Raw genomic sequence first — 12,809 nt, 5'->3', positions numbered from 1 at the left:
AAAGGGAAAGGGAAAGGGAAAGGGAAAGGGAAAGGGAAAGGGAAAGGGAAAGGGAAAGGGAAAGGGAAAGGGAAAGGGAAAGGGAAAGGGAAAGGGAAAGGGAAAGGGAAAGGGAAAGGGAAAGGGAAAGGGAAAGGGAAAGGGAAAGGGAAAGGGAAAGGGAAAGGGAAAGGGAAAGGGAAAGGGAAAGGGAAAGGGAAAGGGAAAGGGAAAGGGAAAGGGAAAGGGAAAGGGAAAGGGAAAGGGAAAGGGAAAGGGAAAGGGAAAGGGAAAGGGAAAGGGAAAGGGAAAGGGAAAGGGAAAGGGAAAGGGAAAGGGAAAGGGAAAGGGAAAGGGAAAGGGAAAGGGAAAGGGAAAGGAAAAGGGAAAGGGAAAGGGAAAGGGAAAGGGAAAGGGAAAGGGAAAGGGAAAGGGAAAGGGAAAGGGAAAGGGAAAGGGAAAGGGAAAGGGAAAGGGAAAGGGAAAGGGAAAGGGAAATGGAAAACGAAAAGGAAAAGGAAAAGGAAAAGGAAAAGGAAAAGGAAAAGGAAAAATAAAACTTAAACTAAAGCTAAGGGAAACGAAAATGAATCGGAAATATTGTCAAAATATGCTAAAAATATGCTTAAAATATATATAAATGTTAAAAAAACTTATAAATGTCAAACGTGTCGAAAATGTAAAATATGTAAAAATTGTGAAAAATATTAGTAATGTCTAAAATGACAAAAAAATCGAAATAATATTTGAGTAACGATTTGCTGCCTCAACAATTAAGCTTAATATATTGGCTTGATATTGCGTCAGAATTTCTGCTGTCTATGAGAACATGAATGCCACCAGAATAAATATCTTAAATTATTGATTTAGAATAAAAACCTCTCTTTTCAGAAAAAATGTTAATAACTTCTCATATTTTTTTAAACTGCTCTCAATCTATTTAGACGATAATCTTCATACGGTGCTGACACAGAAATACCGCAAAGAAAGTGAACAGCTGTCAACTTAATAAATTGAATTAGAAAGTTTCAAACGTCACCAGCAAATTTTTTTTGTGAATACTGCTTTTACTGACCATAAAGTAGAATGGCTGAATCATCCGCCTATAGTACGATGATAGTGGTGGCTCTTCTGTAGCGGATGAGCACGCCAATGTGTATCTTTTGGACGGTTTTTTATGCACGGTGAAGCCGAATAATGGTCGGTATAATATGTGTGTCATGTGTCGTGACCGTAGGCATTTCTGAACTACGAAGCTGCTGAGAAGCAGCTACGGGAAGGGTTCTCCTAGACCTAACGGACGCTAGTACCCACCACATTCACCATTGTGACCGACTAGGTTCACGTCCGGACCGTCACACTCGGAAGCGGAAAGTTTTTCCTAATGTGACATGACACACTCAGTGGGTCGTTTCCGCAGTTTTTTCTCTGTCGGTGTGTGTGTGTGTGTGTTTGGTTCTCACACCTATTTAATGAAGACAATGAACGTTTTTCGCTTTCACTGGTTGGGAAATGCTTTGAATTTTCAAACGGATTATATTTAATCTGGTTGGAATGCAAGTGAAAATCTCACATTTTTCGTTTTTTGTTTCTCTTCTTCACTGTTTTATCTGCAGGTGTTGGAGTGTACATATCCCGGATAGAGGAAGGATCGCTCGCGGAACGAGCGGGTCTCAGGCCAGGCGATACGATACTGGAAGTGAACGGAACGCCGTTTACGTCCATCAACCACGAAGAAGCGCTCAAGGTAAAGTTTGGCAAGTTTTTCAATAAAACTAATCACATTTTTTTCCGGTTTCAAGTTTTGATCTATACACATCTCGCACACACTGTTAGAGTGTTTCCACACTAACACAGATTGGTTCTCGGTTTCGTTTGAGTTTTTGGCACTGAAGATTGGTTTGAATTGGTTTTCCAGTACACTCCCAACAATTTGTTCGCAACACACACTTCGAGTCGATATTGCATGAATGAATTTGAGCTTCAATTGCCAAAGCTTTTACTGGAAAAAAGAACTTCTGTTCGCGTGGCAAAGCTCAAGCTGCTCCCCCATCGATTTCCCACGTTGTCCGGCGGCTTAAGCTTTGTCAAACGCGGTCTCAACAAACACTAACATTACTACATATGATTGAAAAATGTCAACTTAACTAATGTTTGAAGAGAAAGAAAAAGGAAGAAAGATTGGCAATAGAAAGAAACTTTTCACTATTACTGCTCTCAATGCTCCAGTAGTTCGAAACCCGTGCCAGCATTGTTTTTTAAGTAGTTTTTTTATGTATCAAACTTCTTTTATTTGCTAATCATGCACCACTCTTCTTTTATTTGCTAATTCATGCTTTACATGCATTTTGGTCTTTCTTGTTAATCGCTTTCAATTTGTTTACGTGTACGTATTGAACACCACAACGAACCGCTTCATTACTTTAGTTTCCAAGCCCGCGTAATTTTAGAAAAATACATAAACATAAAGCCAGTAAAATTGCAACAATTATGCTAAACATTATTATATGCCATCAAGAAAAAATAACTGTATATTTTCATTTCTCGAACTGATCTGAAAGCTGAACTAAAAAAAATATGGTGAGGTTACGACAGTTATTCGTGATCAGGTGGAGCATTGTTGTCCTAATTTTTCCCAACTGATTATAAATGCTAAAATGTCGAAAAAATTGTAATAGGACCTTATATGTACCTAAATATTACAAGCTTTTTTTGAAGTATTACTTCAAGAAACACTTATTTGAAATAACACTTTTTTCTTAACACAATTGATCTCGTCCTAAGTGTTTATGAAAACTGGTTCAAATATTACTTGACGAATTTCGTGCCAACTCGACGAGGCCGCATACCTTACATTAGTAGGGACGGAAAGTATAACAAAAGTATGCGTTGTTCAAATGCTTATTACGTTGCTACCACTGAACAGTTTTTGAATATATACCAATATTTCGATCGACAGGTAAAGTTTGGACCAATTTTTTTGGAAAATCATTGGCATATATCATAATACCCTAATCCACTCTTACAATTAACTTTTCGGTGTTCTTCTGACACCGGTTTAGAGAAAAATATGCGGACAAGTAGAAGGAAAACTTCGCAATGACATTGCTTCAAAGTTGGCAATCAAATCAACCGTCTCTATCAAGATTATGCTGACCAAGCAAGAAATTTGCACTCACTTGCAATATTTCATGCAAATCTTCCAATCGAACTCACTCGCATGCAAGTTTTACTTAGAAACGCTGTTGATTGTTTTTCACTTTTGATTGTCCCGAAACATATAAAATGAGAATAAATGATTGCAATACGATAATATCTATTGTTTCCACGTTCGCTTGCATTCAGTAGTATCGCGACGCTTTGAAAAATTATCGCCAGTGACACAAAATGATGATTCCAAATGGACGTGAGATTGTGTTTAGCTATTTGCTCGCCAAAGTAAATAGGTATCGCTAGTGCCTAAGGAATGTGTAGTGTGTTAAATATGCATGTGATACTTGAAAACACCAGGAATCATTAGGATGTACCAGTATAACTTTGAGTAGACAACTCCTATGTACCAACATTTGAATTATTCGTTGTGATCGCGCATTCACAAACGTTAATCACACTATATAAACGAAAAATAACTGCTAAAACGAAATCCTTAAAGAATGCTGCTTTATGATGTTTTGCTTCAATTTGTTTGCATAGGAATGTATAATTTCCATCACGATGGTTAGCTGGGATCAAAAGCTTATGAGTACCACTTTCATTTACGATTCCCGAATGATTGTTATACGCGCGAATTTTTGGGCAAGTTGGGGCAAAATCGACATGTTGCTGACATTTTACGTAGATCAGACACCTACCAATCAATTCCTGAGACTTTTTCACTCAAGATAAGATATAATTTGCATACCACTTAAAGATATTAGCGCATTACCAATAATGCTACGACATACTCGAAATTAATTTGGTTTGTGAAATAACGGGTGTTAAATATAAAATGAGAATTTTTTCAATCACATATAAAAAAATTTTTTTTTCATCGATTTCAGTATTTTTTATTAATAACATAATGTATTTTCTTCAAAATAATATCAGTGAATGTTTGAGTAAGGGCCGTGGTCTGCTGTTCGACGCAACTTTGTTGCGATGCTCTCACAAGAACGTTGTATGGCACTTACGTCCATTTTCCGGATACAATTCCGGGTTCTTTTCCAATTGTTTTTATATACTAGGGCACTGAGTGAGCCAAAGAAATCCTCTATTGGGCGGCACTAGGGCAAGTTTGTTGGGTTATGATCTTTCGGCACGAACGGTATCTTTTTCTCCTCAAGATACGCCAGCGTCTTCTTGGCGTAATGGGAAGACGCCTTGTCTGGCCAGAAGACGTACTTCCCATCCCCGTGATGCTCGTTCAGGAACGGCAGCAGGATTTTATCGAGCTACTCTTCTTGATAGATTTGTTGGTTGATTGCCAGACCGCTCGGCTTAAACCAAGGCTTTGAAATGCCCCGGTCGGAAATGGCGATGTACAACATAACCTTTTTTTTCAAACTTGTGCTTGAACTTGTATTTCACTTCAGGCGGCGTGGATGACTTGTCGCTGGAGTAGTAATTATCATTTCCTGGAATATGCGTTTTGGACAGCGGAAAATAGCTTAGGTCGTCCAGAACGAAAGACGTCCCGCGGTATTTTTTGGTCATCCACCGACACTGTGTTTTAACCGTCTCAATCTGCTCCTCCGTGTACTCCGGCGACCTCGTCTTCTTCCTGCAGACGATTCTTTCCATCTTGAGGGTCCGATGGATCAATACGTGGGAGCAGCCATATTTCCGACCGGCGTCACGCAGGCTGGTTGCGTCCTTGTTGTCAAACAGCTTCTTTAACGATGTCTTCCTCTGCTTCGTCATTATCGTCACCGGACGACCACTTCCGACCTTCCGCTCTACGTTCAGGGAACCCAGGATACGATATACCGTACTGACAGGTACATTTTCTTCCTTAAAATGTGTCACCGTGAACTTTTTTCCTTGCTGGAAATGCGTTTCGTAGAACCGTACAATGCGTTCGCGGAGCACGGGCTGTTTCGACGTCATCTTTGCTTTGACTAAATTCAAACTAGCAAAACCATGCACGCCTACTGTTTCTAGGGAGCCCAAAGAGCAATTTTCTTGGAGAAAGAAAATTTTACGCTCTGTATTCGAGTTACTGAAAGGTATTGAAAAAATTCTCATTTTTTATTTAACACCCGTTATACTGAAACCATGCCAAAACCGGATTCGTAGAATCACCGTTTTGAGCTCAGTTTTTATCCGATTTAAGATCTGTTTTTTTTTTAAGATGGATAAGAAGATGCTTATATGTGGACAAACTCTTAGAATTTTGATATTTGGTCTTAAAACAAAATGGCCTCGAAAAAACATCGAAAATTTCCGATTTCTCAAAAATTCAAAATGGCGCCATTGTTGCCCCTTAAGTTGAAATATGTTCAAACTCGGGGGAATTTATTTTCACATCAAACTTCATCATAAAATCATACATAGAAGCCAAGGCAAAAAAATTGTTGCACTGTGTAACTATTAGATAAAATTGTAAGTTACGATTTTATATTTGCAGTCATCTTTGCTACGAATCAAAGAAGAATCTTTGAAAAATAATTTGCAAAAAGTGACGCGCTAGCTAGTGTGAGTTCAAATCATTTAATAATTTAGACGAAGAAAGACATTTTTTACTTCTGCACACGGCAAAGAATCATTTGATGCTGTGGGTAATATAGTATTTTTGAACAAATTTCAAAATCAGCAATTGTTTCATCGATACAGTGTCTTTGGCAAAGTCGTAGATAGTAGTTTTGTTTCACAAAAAAACTGTAAAAAGTTGCTTATTTCTCCAAATTCAGTTAACTATTGTTGATTAGCTTATAATGTGTAGTTTTCGTAGAAAAGGAAAAAATTAAAAATATTTATTTATAATATTTTTTTTCCTAAAGAATAAATTTCTAGTCTCACAATGTATATTTTTTCTGGAAGGATAAAATTACTGTCTTGAACTTTGCTAAAGATGATAAACCAACCGTTTCTAATTTCTCCATGATGAGATAATAATAATGAATGGTTGGCTAATATTTTATAGCTTTCGTAATAAAAATTATTAAAAAAATTAGTTTTTAAAGACAATTAATTATAATTATTTTTGGATTGTTTTTGTTAAGAACAAAAGCGTTTTCCACGGTGTATATTTTTTTCAGAAAGACAAAGTTACTATCTGCAATTTTACCCAAGACGTTACACCGATCACACAGACCGTACTGGCTCTTAAAATGTTTGTTATCATAAGTACCCTTTTTCAAAAACCTTTTTCACAAGTAAGTCGTGATTAAAAAAAAAATACCAATAGCACAAAATGATAGCTTTAACCCATAGCAAAATCAGTACAAAGTTTCAGTCCGATCAAAAATGGTCCATTCAAATAGTTTGTGGAATTGCACACTTGCCAAGGAGGAAAATTTCTTACAGTCTTCTAAAATTCGATTGATCATTTTTCCCCATAAGACTAGTGCTTCTTTTCTGACGCCAAACAATCATCACATTATCAAGATAAATGGGGGTATTTCTGATTGATCTGACGAAGTTAAGTAGGTACCTAGGACTAATTTTTAATCAAAAACTTATTTTCAAAGGGCGCATTGAGAGTAGAGCAATTTGTTCTTATGTACAGGTGTCATTTTGTGCCATAGGTATTTTTTGTTTGGATCATTAAAAATATTTATGTAAAAATTGTATTGAAGATTACAAATATTTATAGAGCCAGAACGGTTTGTTTGATCGGTGTAACATTATCGTTAAAGTTGTAGACAATTATTTTAACTTTACAAAAACAAAAAATATCACAGCAAAAAAATTTTTTTAGCATTTTTTTAGCAAAAGAAACAGCAAACAACCATGTGATACATGAAAAAAAAAGTCTGGACACAAACAGATACCATATTTTTGGAGAAATGAGTCAATTGCAATATTTATGGATTAGTCAAAGAATGTAAAAAATATCGAGTTTGAGCGGCAGAGTTGCCAGGTACGATTTTTTTTGCATTTGAATAGTAGAATTGCATATTTTTGGATAATGTGTATGTTCTGATTTCAAATTTAAAAATTCTGTCGTATTTATATTTCACATAGCAATTTAAAAATTTTGTCTAACAATTTTTCATCACCCAGAAGTAATTTAAAAATAAAGAAATAAAGTCAAATTTTAAGGAAACTTTTCTTTTCAGTTGTTTTTTTTTTTCTTATGGAGAGTGCATTTTGAAATAAATTCGTGAAAGAATCCGAAAAAATATCAGTGTAAAGCGGCAGTGTTGCCAGAGATGTAATTTTTGCATTCGAAAAATCAAATTGTATTTTTCTGCAAGTGAGAGTACACTACGGTCTTTTTATGCGATTTTTTACGCAGATTCTGAAATTTACACGGATTTCCGAATTCACACGGATTTTTCAGAAGAGTCGTTTTTGTTCGCGGCAAAATTGGTTTTGCGTGTTTAAATCGCTCATGTAGAGTGTTCAATGAGGTCACTTAATCCAATTATTGAATATTTACTGATTTGGCCTAGCATTCTTATATTTTTCCTTGATATTTAGCTCGATGCGTAGTTGGCAATAGCACTGCTAATGATTTTTTTACGAAAGATTTAGTAGAAATGATTGAAAACCTTTAGCAAAAGAAGTTTTTTTTTGTGTGGATTCCGGATTTTACGCGGTTTCTGACGCACTGCATATCCCCTACGTAAAAAATGTGTATTTTGATTTGAAATTCCATTGTTTTCCCGAGAAAATCTCACATGAGAAACACTTATCACCCAGCAAAACTGATAGATTCTTTTGAATTCATTGACTAATTTTCTTCAAAATTAAACGACATTATGCTTATGAGCCATAACTAAAAAAAGGGCACTTCCAGCTCCGGGTATGCGGAGAAAAAAGCAACCGCCCGCAATTAAGTCTGTCGTTAAACCCCGGAGAGAAACAACTCTCCTTTGCCGATTTTTCTACCTGTCATTCTCTAGCTTTTAATTCTTGGTTTTGTTTCTGTCACTTATACGGCCGTTCTACGTATAGTTGTCCCATGTTACTTTTAGTCGATTTTTGTTCTTCATCACCAATGAGTCTATGTTCATGTATATTTTTGAAAAACTCTTGAAATTAACATCATTTGTTCTGAAAATCTTCAAAAACAATACCACGTCTGTTTGTTCCAACGATGATTTTCGACGCGTATTCGTCCCACTAGATATTTTCTATGCAAATTCGTCCCACTAAACACTAATTCTCATATTTACTATTTGAAAAGTGTTACGAAGCACTGGTCATACAATGTTTGGCTATGTACATTTCTGATCTCCAGAAATTCGGTACTGCGAATCACTTCGCTTGATCATTGAAATGCGGCACATTTATGTCTTTGTTAGGGAACTTTAATCCTTGTGGGCTAGTTTATCATCTGAATCCATTAGCTTGCTGAGCCTAAGACGATAATCGCATAGGAAATTCGCGAGATGCATAGGAATTGAAAGTTGGAGCAGTTCCTTTATGTGTAGCTAAAATTGTGAAAGCTCAGATTTGATAGAAATGTGCAATATCCAAAACAAAACATAACTCTTTTAATGGTAGCTCATTTAATACTAATTCAATTAACTAAATTTTCATTTCGACTGTCGCCACTAGAGTATACACACAACAAAATTGGCATGATTATGCTCCTGAAAAAATAGATAGACTCATTCCTTCAGTACGAGCTTTGTATTTGGAAACATCGAATGCACGCGGTGCGACTGATATGTTAGAAATTTCCTACTGGATGGCAAGTTTCTCGGCATTATTGTCCAAGAGGGTATTTTTATGGAAAAAAAGTTCAATCGAAAAACATTCAACTAGATTTATTGGAAAAGGCATAATGCAAGATAAAACTGGTTAGAAACCCATAATAGCTTTGAAATCGTTTTTCTCGTTTATATGATATGGAACATGGGACAACTATGCTTAAAAGGGCAGTATACTAAGGTTTGTGTAGAACATGGGACCAGGGCCGGATTTAGACGCTGGGAGACCCGGGGCGAATTTGTCTGTAAGGCCCTCTTTTCTTAAAATATTTATAGGTAACGTTCTAACGTTCTGGAAGGTGACGAGCAAAAAAAAAGGTATTTTGCTACCATGCGGCCGTTGTTGTTTCTCCCACGGGAAACTAGTCTAGTATTAGCAGTTTATTTCGGCGGTGGAATATCGAGAAAACATACTATTTTAGACTACGCAACAGAAGGTTGCTTTGAATGTCTGTCTGTCTGTGGTAATGGAATTTTGTAAATATACCTGGTTTTGGGAAGAAGTCTGTTGCACGAATAAGCTGGAATTTTCATGGGGATTTTTTTGAGAAGATAATACTTTTGATACCTACCGCTAAACAGAATTTGAAAAGGAACTGTTTGTCATGCGATAAGTAACATTTCGAATTGATCTTTGACCAAAGTATGCAACAGTTCAATAAAACAGCACGCGCGTTGTACGGTGAGCGGTATCGCTGAAGATAGCAAGAAAACACCTCATGGATGCAACTCGTATTGAGAGTGAGTTATGCGAGCGCGCGAAATCACTGTTTTGCTAATCCCGTTTTGCTATCTGATAGTCATTGATTTAGGTCATTTTCTCTTCAATATTCTCAAAATTCACATTTTTATCAAAACTCCCTCAGAAGGAATTTCTGGTTACGCCACTGATGGGAGGTATACACAAAAGTCCCTTTCTACACGATTTTTTGAGGGTTTTTTCACGTTTCTCACACTTGAGCTTAGCTTAAGTTGGTTCACGATTTATTCTCCTGATTTTCGATGATAAAAATAACTCTTTTCACAGTTATTCAGTAAACATAATATTATTTCAGTGATTTGAGCGGTCAAAAATTATACATAAATTATATTCAGAAAATTTCTGTTGAACTACGAGATATTTCGTTTCGAAACACGTGTGGAACACTATGGATGAACACGGAACATTTGAAACGTGTGCCAGACACTTTTGATGAACGCGGGACTTATTTTACAGCAGGTCATTTTGCTGAATCGTGAGACTGTCCCGCAAAAAAGCAAAATTTGTCATTGTCTTATGAAGAGAGGAACTCTAGACAGCATTAAGACAATTGAACGTTGTTTGAATGGAAAGAGCGCCATAAACAACGCGCAGTTTTTGTAAATATTTTTTTCGCTGTTTATTTACAAATTTAACGAATTAGCGATAAGCGTTTTGAAGGCAAAAATTTTAGCGACGCTAAACAGTTCACTAACTAGCTAAAAAATTAACGAAATCATTAAACCGCTAACTGAAAATTATCATGGAATTAGCGGAATGTGCCCACCACTGATGATATGTAAACAAACATTGGGCATCGTAACATTTTTTATTTGTTCTGTGACATTTATCGACAGCGCATAAATTGTATGCGAATAACATATAAAACCGTAATTCACGTTTGAAGTGAAAATTATTCTGAGTGTATATTCGTTGCAAATGTGTTCTTCGATCCAACATGTCGCTTACAATAATTCTCACTCGCGTGCAAGTTCTCGTGTGCAAGAACCTCTGCTAATTGTTTTCACCGGAGATGTTGTATGAATGTATTTTTAAGACATCTATTGATGTGGATGCGGATATGAATGTCAATTTTCATGCAGATGTTCGGCATTTACAGATGCAAATGCGAATATACGTATCATCTCTGGGGCATGACATGTCGGACCCCAGTCAGTAGCGTAGCTAGGGGGGTGCGGCTGGTGCGGTCCGCACCAGGCCTACCACTCAAAGGGGCCCCAAAATCTTGCGAACACCGAACCGGTCAACATGCCCATCTGAACTCAACCTCATGTATTTGTGCTCGCCATTCTGCCCTCGTGATTCACACGGACAGAGTGAACGTGATAGCGATGTTCATTTTAACATGATTTGTGATTCGACTGACGCCGAAGTTGAATGTTTTCCGATCGCAGAAAACATTCGATGTAACGTGGAAACACGTCAAATATATTTCTTTTTGAGCGTCTTAGTAGAATGGAATTGAATATTGAGAATAGGTTATGTTTTCATTTAATTCTACTACAAAAAATCGAATACCCTCTAATCAACTACCGTCCGCAGGTACGTATTTCGGCTGCTACATGCAACCATCATCAGTGCTTATGTGGACTGTGGAAACACGTAACAAAGAGCGATTTTTTGCGATGCTGAAAACGCTGTCTAGGGTATTTGTTAAATTATTCATCTCATTAGGCCGACGCACAGAGGAGTAACTCGAGTGAAAACCTGGCCAAAATTATTTTCGCTGCTATTTAGTAATTTATGGGAAATATTTAAATGAGTAGTGGAAGTAGCTGGTTCGAGTATTGTATCAAAGAGTTACTCTAAATGTCACACACACACAACATAATGTTTACATTTACATAGCCTGTGTGTCTTCATTAATGTTAGTGAGCAGATGAAGTAATACGCTCGTATAATTTTCTGTACGCAGAAAGGGTAGCGAAACAAATCGAAGAATTCACCAGAAAAATGATGAAGCAAAATATCTTCATTTTGAATTTTCAATTTGATGCTCACAGATTATATGATGCTTCATGGAACCTACGTAGATTGGAAAAAGCCTTTTGTACGGAGTGTTATTTACCCGGATTATTGATTCTGTGCATCAAGTTATTTTCAAGTTTACTTAAATTAGTTGAAATTCATTCACTAAACTAATCTCATTTAAAGTTTGTTGAGCTGAAACTCTGTTTTAAGCATGAGGCAGGGACCCATCAGGTATCTTTTTTCATTTCCCATGTACGCGTGAACACTTAACGTCAAAATTTGTCATAAACAACATTTTTCAAACGGGTCGCAAATGTCAACCCGGACGTTACCGGATGAGATATTTGCAAGGATGTGTTCGTGATGTTATGAACTTCTATTCCCCCGATGATTATATGATCGGATTCTGCGAGATTTAATAACTTTTTTAATATTGAAAACGCTCAAAAATACGTAAAAATCACAAATTTCGAAAACATACTTCGGAATTTCTATCAACCGGTTTATTAGCATTGAACATGAAGAACTCAATTGCTGCTAATTATTGATCATTTGTCATTTTTTTGACGTCTGGCACAACTTGTTACTATAAATGCTTCGATTCCCCGAAAATGCTTGAAAATTTGTCAATGTTTACAGCGCAGCATATGATAATACCTTTTAACGTTAATCGAGTGATGGCATTTTGTGAAACATTTATTTGAGCTGCAAAAAAAAAAAAAAAATAGCGGCACCAAAAAGCGACAAAATTTTTTTTTATTATTTTGGCCAACTTTTTGTTCTAGGTACTCCTCTGTGCGACGTTCACGAAGAATGCATGGAGTATACACCAGATTCACACGAAATCGTCGAACAAATGAACAAAATATGATTACATGCACTCATATAATCGCCCATCAATGAAAATTTGGTAAACTTAGTTGGTGTTATCCTGAATTTTGTAAAACAAACCATTTTTCACAACACTCCCATACTCATCTCACCTAAACCATTGCTTAATTATTCTTTTCACGACGCCCCCATGTTCATCACACAGTTGATCAATTTGTTAATGAACGTAGCCGCAGTTGTTTACGCGCAAATTGGTAATCTAGGTATCCACTGCAGTACTGTCGATTTATGTCAATTATGTCAGAATTATTCAAATTTAAAGCTTGTTTATGAAAATTTAAGGTGAACGTTTTGAAAATTGAAGTATTCTTAGTGTAGTTAGTGATTTTGTTTAGTGATGAATACAA

The 12,809-nt window shown here is 36.5% G+C and overlaps 1 protein-coding gene across 9 annotated transcripts in view; it reads left to right on the top strand.

Annotated features, from left to right (window-relative positions):
* LOC129724144 (uncharacterized) overlaps positions 1 to 12,809 on the top strand; it is a 292,991-nt gene that overhangs the window by 147,965 nt on the left and 132,217 nt on the right. For all 9 annotated transcript variants that reach the window (XM_055678798.1, XM_055678799.1, XM_055678801.1 and 6 more), the window contains exon 6: positions 1,596 to 1,726. In XM_055678798.1, the coding sequence (XP_055534773.1) occupies positions 1,596 to 1,726 (131 nt within the window). The remainder of the gene's footprint in view (positions 1 to 1,595; positions 1,727 to 12,809) is intronic.

The sequence above is a fragment of the Wyeomyia smithii genome, chromosome 2 (genome assembly GCF_029784165.1).
Source record: "Wyeomyia smithii strain HCP4-BCI-WySm-NY-G18 chromosome 2, ASM2978416v1, whole genome shotgun sequence".
In the NCBI taxonomy this organism is placed as follows: domain Eukaryota; kingdom Metazoa; phylum Arthropoda; class Insecta; order Diptera; family Culicidae; genus Wyeomyia; species Wyeomyia smithii.
Note: the sequence above shows the minus strand (reverse complement) of the source record. Positions and strands in the feature narration are given on the sequence as shown.